This window comes from Haplochromis burtoni, unplaced genomic scaffold (assembly GCF_018398535.1).
Source record: "Haplochromis burtoni strain Fernald_Lab_line unplaced genomic scaffold, NCSU_Asbu1 Contig_237, whole genome shotgun sequence".
Classification (NCBI taxonomy): Eukaryota; Metazoa; Chordata; class Actinopteri; order Cichliformes; family Cichlidae; genus Haplochromis; species Haplochromis burtoni.
Window position 1 is genome coordinate 243,804 of NW_024582598.1, and position 5,335 is coordinate 249,138.

General features: G+C 43.9%; 1 protein-coding gene across 1 annotated transcript in view; it reads left to right on the top strand.

Annotated features, from left to right (window-relative positions):
* The first annotated feature begins 271 nt into the window (after positions 1–271).
* The window catches only part of tmem145 (transmembrane protein 145), a 40,808-nt gene continuing 35,744 nt past the window's right edge, over positions 272–5,335 (top strand). The window contains exon 1 of the mRNA XM_005938249.3: positions 272–547. Within this exon, the coding sequence (XP_005938311.1) occupies positions 437–547 (111 nt within the window). The 5' untranslated portion in view covers positions 272–436. The remainder of the gene's footprint in view (positions 548–5,335) is intronic.

Below are 5,335 nucleotides of genomic sequence, written 5' to 3' on the forward strand. Positions count from 1 at the left end.
CCCCCCCCCCCATCTTTTTCTCATGGGTAATTTTCCAAGTAACTCGGCCCATTGAGTCACGTTGCCGCTGATTCTTCTGGTTAGTAATATCATATTTGGGGCCAGGAGACCAACCAGCATCTGTCTCAGCGCAACTTCATTAGAAGTGCGTGACCTCTAATGGAAACATGATTGTAATCAGCCATGGCATTTTGAGCGTGTGGGCATGTCGCATTGACGAAGCACGAGCGGAACCGTGCGCGCGCTCGGCAGCCGCTACCCCCTCCCTCCTAAACAACCGCCATCCAGCTTCACCTGCCGGAGGGGGGGCACATGCATTGAGGCAGCCGGCGCGAGCGCGCCTGATTCCTCTCTCTCCGTCAACGCGCGCTCTCGCGCGGAGACTGGCTTCTGGGAGCTCGGAGAGCAGACGAGCGGCAGCTGAGGAGAGAGAAAGATGGAGGTGAGGGTCGGGGAGCGACTCCTGTGCCTGGCCGTGCTGTCCAGCGTCCTCTGCATGGATTCAGTCCTCGGGAAATACGTGAGAGGCGTCGTCAACACAAAAGAGGTGAGCGTTTGTTTCCCCCCCCTCTATCTTTAATTTGTTGCCTTGCGACAATGACCCCACCGCACGCTGACAGAAGCGAAACCGACTTGACTGCGAATCCGTTCGCAGGTGTCTCTTTGGTGGACTGTTCCGTTAGACGAGGGGCCAACAGCCGATTCACGGATCAAGTTGCCTCGCATATGTGCACGGCTCTAGTGTCAGCGTGTGAAACACACTCACCTCTATTCTGCCCTAAAATCCCGCGCCATCTACGTGCGTATCATGCGTGGCGTATGTTTTACCCTCATCACGATAGTCTTCTGTATTATTGCTGCCTCTAAAGCGGCATCACACCAGTTCAGAGCTGGAAATAAATCCTAGGAAGTGGTTACTCTTCTTTAAGTCCCATCCGTGTGTCCGGGGTTTTGTTGCCATGCTTGGATGTAAATTAGCAGCGGCTTTTCTGTTTATGATCGGAGGACCTGTCACAGGTGTGAGTCATATGGCCCGTGGCACGCGGCGGTGGTTTGCTGTTTGTTGAACCTGGGCTTAGTACCGCCTGTTAAGGGTTTGGGGGGAAGCTGTCAGCATCGGGATCACTGTTGTCCTGACGAGATCTGCGAGTTCAAATGTTGACTCTGCAGCTGGAGCAGGTATCTCTGCGCTGCTTGGAATTTACCACCTCCTGTGTCACATCTCTGCAGGCATCCACGCGAGTTTGTTGGGATCAACTTTTACATAAATGAGCAGTAGAGTTGGGTCTACCATTTTGTTGTGAGTGAAGCAATAGCCCAATCAGAAGAAAGAAGCAACCACCTCCGACAAAGTTATTAATGGCTGTTTTGAACGTGATCGGGATACTTAGAATATCAGGTAAAAAGCGAAGGAGACAATGTGGAATCAGTTGTTAGTGTGTAACATACACACAACATTGAGATTATGAAGTCAAAATGCATATGCTGCCGAAGTAGTTTCTTTTTCATCGCGGGTTTGTTTTTACTTGATAAAATAATAGTTTCAGCTTAACAGGGGCGCGCTCAGCTCTTAAAGCCTCCTGTTGCCACAGTGGAGTCACTCAGTGACCAGAAGCAGGGAGGTAGGGTCCATTGTTCCACTGTGTGGCTCAGATATCTCTTTGAAAAAGGCGGTGGTGGTGTTTGGTCAGATATTTTGCTCACGTCATTGTACAGTTTTACCTCACTCGTCCCAAAAAGAAGATTTAAACAGAAACACCAGACATAATAAGCTATGATGATTCCTCTTACCTGCTGACATGCACTGCTGGCTTGTGTGCTCTTGACTGCAGTTTAAGAGGAGTTGAGCCAAACGGTGACATTGAAGTCACCATTTTTAAATCTGCAGGATGACGATGGAGATCAGAATAGATAAATTGAACAGGAGGCACTCATCCATCCATCACGGCTGGAGAGATGCCCTTGAACACAGGCTGAATGTGCACCTGCTCCAGTGGAGCTGCACAGTGGCCAGCAATATAGGCTGCACTGGGCAACTTCCAACTGTTTGTGTGCATGTGTGTGACTGTCCAGCTGCTGAGCAGAAGGACAGCCATCTACTCTTCTAGAAAACCACAGTGAAAAAAGATTTAGTTTTTCTTTATTGCTGGCCTTGTTGTGGCAGGCTGGTAATAAAATATTATTCATGAAAAGTAAATCTCATAATTTCATGAACCACTGTAGGCTGATTTTTTATTTTTTTTTTGTTCTCACAGTTAATTATTTCATCAATCAGAAGTGGACAAAATTTCACCAAAAAGGGCGATGCCAGTGAATTTCTTTTCTTTTTCTTGCTTAAAAATTATTAAAATAATTGCTGAAATTGTTGCTATTGGGTTACTTGTTAATTTATCAGCATGTACCTTTTTTGGTTTTATTGCAGAAGAAAAAAGAAGAAGAAGAAATATTATGAGAATAAATAAATGAATAAAAGGAAAAAAACAAATGCTTGGTGTCTCCTAAAAAGTTGTGGTGCACTTTTTTTTTTGGTTTCGTTCTGTAGCTGGTCAGATATTAGTTGAGTGCCTAAAGAAAACAGAGCACTTTGAATGACATCCTGCAACACTGGGCTTGACATATTGATATTGCGTGTGTGCGTGTGTCTCTGTGGTTCACTCCTCATCAGTCTTGCTTGTGCATTCCTGCCCCAAGGTCATCCACTAACTTTACTCAATATCCTGCCTCTCTTAGATACAGACACACACACACTCCCATGCACACAATCATGTTGACTTCACACTCCTATCAGTCTGTCGCGCTCACATGCTCACTCATTGAATAAACTCTGCTTCGGTCCCTTGATGCGGTAGCTGTGTCAATGCCTGCAGAGGTGAAGGCTGAGTTTGTGCAGAGCTGCAAATTGATAAATGAAATTTACCTCACTGGGAGAGGGATGAGCTGTTGAAAAGTGCTGGACAGCTGGAGAAATATATGGAGAGGCACACGCCTAGTTGTCCAAAGGCAGTGGTGCGGACTTGTCAACAGCTTTCTTGGGGCTGGTCGATGTGTACAATTAGTCTAAGTGGCTCATAGTGTGTGGACACACTGATAAAATGTCCCTACAGAGGGGTGGTGGTGCTGTTAGATTAAAGGACAGGAGAAGGACGCCATTTTTAAAACCAGTTGGGAAATTTTGAGAGGGAGAAAAAGTTTGCCCTTCTTTAGCACACAATGGCACAGGACCTCTGAGTAAGGCAGTAAATCCACCCTATGCTTCAGTCTGGGTCTCTTGTGTTAATGTCCATAGAAGCGTATGAGTTTGCAGCATACTGATATTAAAAATCAGCTGAAGCAAAGACTTTATTCAACCAGGCTATATACAGCTGAGCTGTATCTCTGTTACATTTTAGCGGCACACACCTGCCGTTGAACCGTGAAAGTTTAAGTGCCCGCCTTTAGCTTTGGTGTTTTAAGTACTAAAGCTGAGAAACGTTAAACGCTCAGAAATCTTGTATTTTGTCCTGCCATGAATGAAACGTCTGTTACTGACACCATCCAAGCAAATATTGCAATCCAGTTAGAAAAAGTGAATAAACTTGGTTAGTGAGCTGTAAAAATGACTTCTTTGTATTTTTCCCCAGGATGCTGGGAGTTGGTTTTAGAATTGGGGGGGGGGAGCCCATTCAGCAGACGTGTGCTGATAAATATCGTTGCTAATGTTTCCAATTGTTTAGCACAATTATGCAGACTTTTAAAACAGCTGGAACTTTTCATTGTTTGACTTACAGACAGAACAGATAATTATAGATTTCAGTTTATTAAGGGTCATTTAATTGCAGTTAATCAAAGTAAATTTGTCTACAGCAGTTGTTAAGTAGCTAAAAAACACTGTAAATTGATTTGTAGAGAAGTGTTGTTATTGAAGGAAAAGAAATGGAGCAGTTTCTGGGTCAAACTTGCTTGATTAGAAACTTTTTGAGTATTTAACTGCAATTTAAAAGCAGTGGACTCTTTCAAATTACAGTTTTGGTATTGATAAATCAGTAAATTAATCATTTAGTCCTAGTTTTCTGCCAACTATTGGGCATTAAAAGGGAGGTGGGCTTGAGGATTCAGTGCTGAATACAGATATTAAATAAAAATGTCCATGAGCAGGTTTAAATGTTTGTGTTCTTCACAGTTAATTAAAATTTGTGGTTTTATAAAGAAAGGTCTTCAAACGGTTGCCTTTTAAAAATCAACAAATGGCCTTGAAACTTCTGTTTCTAAATGAAAAATATGAAAAATCTAACACCACGTTCAGCAGCATACTGCTGCCCACCGGGCCTTTCCCCGTCCTAAAAATCAGCACCTCACATCACATAACACTGACATATGTCTGGGCTGATAAAAGCAGCAGATCTGAAATGAGGGATTTTGCCAGGAGTTCTTGGTTTAATAGGATCATGAAGTAAAAAGCCTCATATGTGATGTCTTACTTTAATTAATGCCGTGTCTTATCTTAAAACATGCCAGTTTTGAACTCTTGAAATTCACCCAGCAAGACTTTTAAGAGTCACTTAAAAGTCCTTTAGCTTGACTTTGAAGTAAGTTTTGGGAACCCTGTGTGGATAGTATTATCTAGCCCACAACTCAATCAGTTTTCCTTTATCTCTTTTTAATGAGGACATTGTGATCAGATACAGGTGCCGTATGTGTGTAAGTAGGTGTGGCGAGTGGGCGTTTCATGTGCTCATAAGCTGGGTTTGACATGTATGTGTATTTTTATGTCTGCAAACCCAGCGTGTGCTCACTGAACCACCCCCCCAAAGACAAAAAAGAGAGCTGAGTGTGTTTGCATGTGTGCCTGTGCGTGAGTGTGTTTAATGCATTGCAGTATTGTGTAACCCTGACTAATGAATCATTGAGAAGCCCAGCGGGCCAGGGGTGACTTGACTAGCTGATTGGTAATTAATTGTTAATGAGGCTTAGCAAGCAAACAGGGTTTTTGGTGAGAAAGAGAAAAAAGATAGAAAGCTACTGAGATGAAAGGACAAAGTGTGAGGGAGGGGGAAAGAAAGGAGGAAAGAATAAGACTGCGAGAGGCTGAATTGACCAGATACTGCATCAAGGCATCGCACTTGATTAATGGGCGTACATACACACATGTACAAGTGCAACAATGCACACGCACTCTGGAAGGTGGTTGAGTGACTCTGCATCACAATGCAGCGGCCTTGGGGAAATAGGAAGACTAAAAGGGGATTAAGGTAGACACCTCATCCACTGTTGCTGTTCTCCCAGGCTCATTGTCTTTTCTGGACTACACACACACACACACACACACACACACACACACACACACACACACACACAC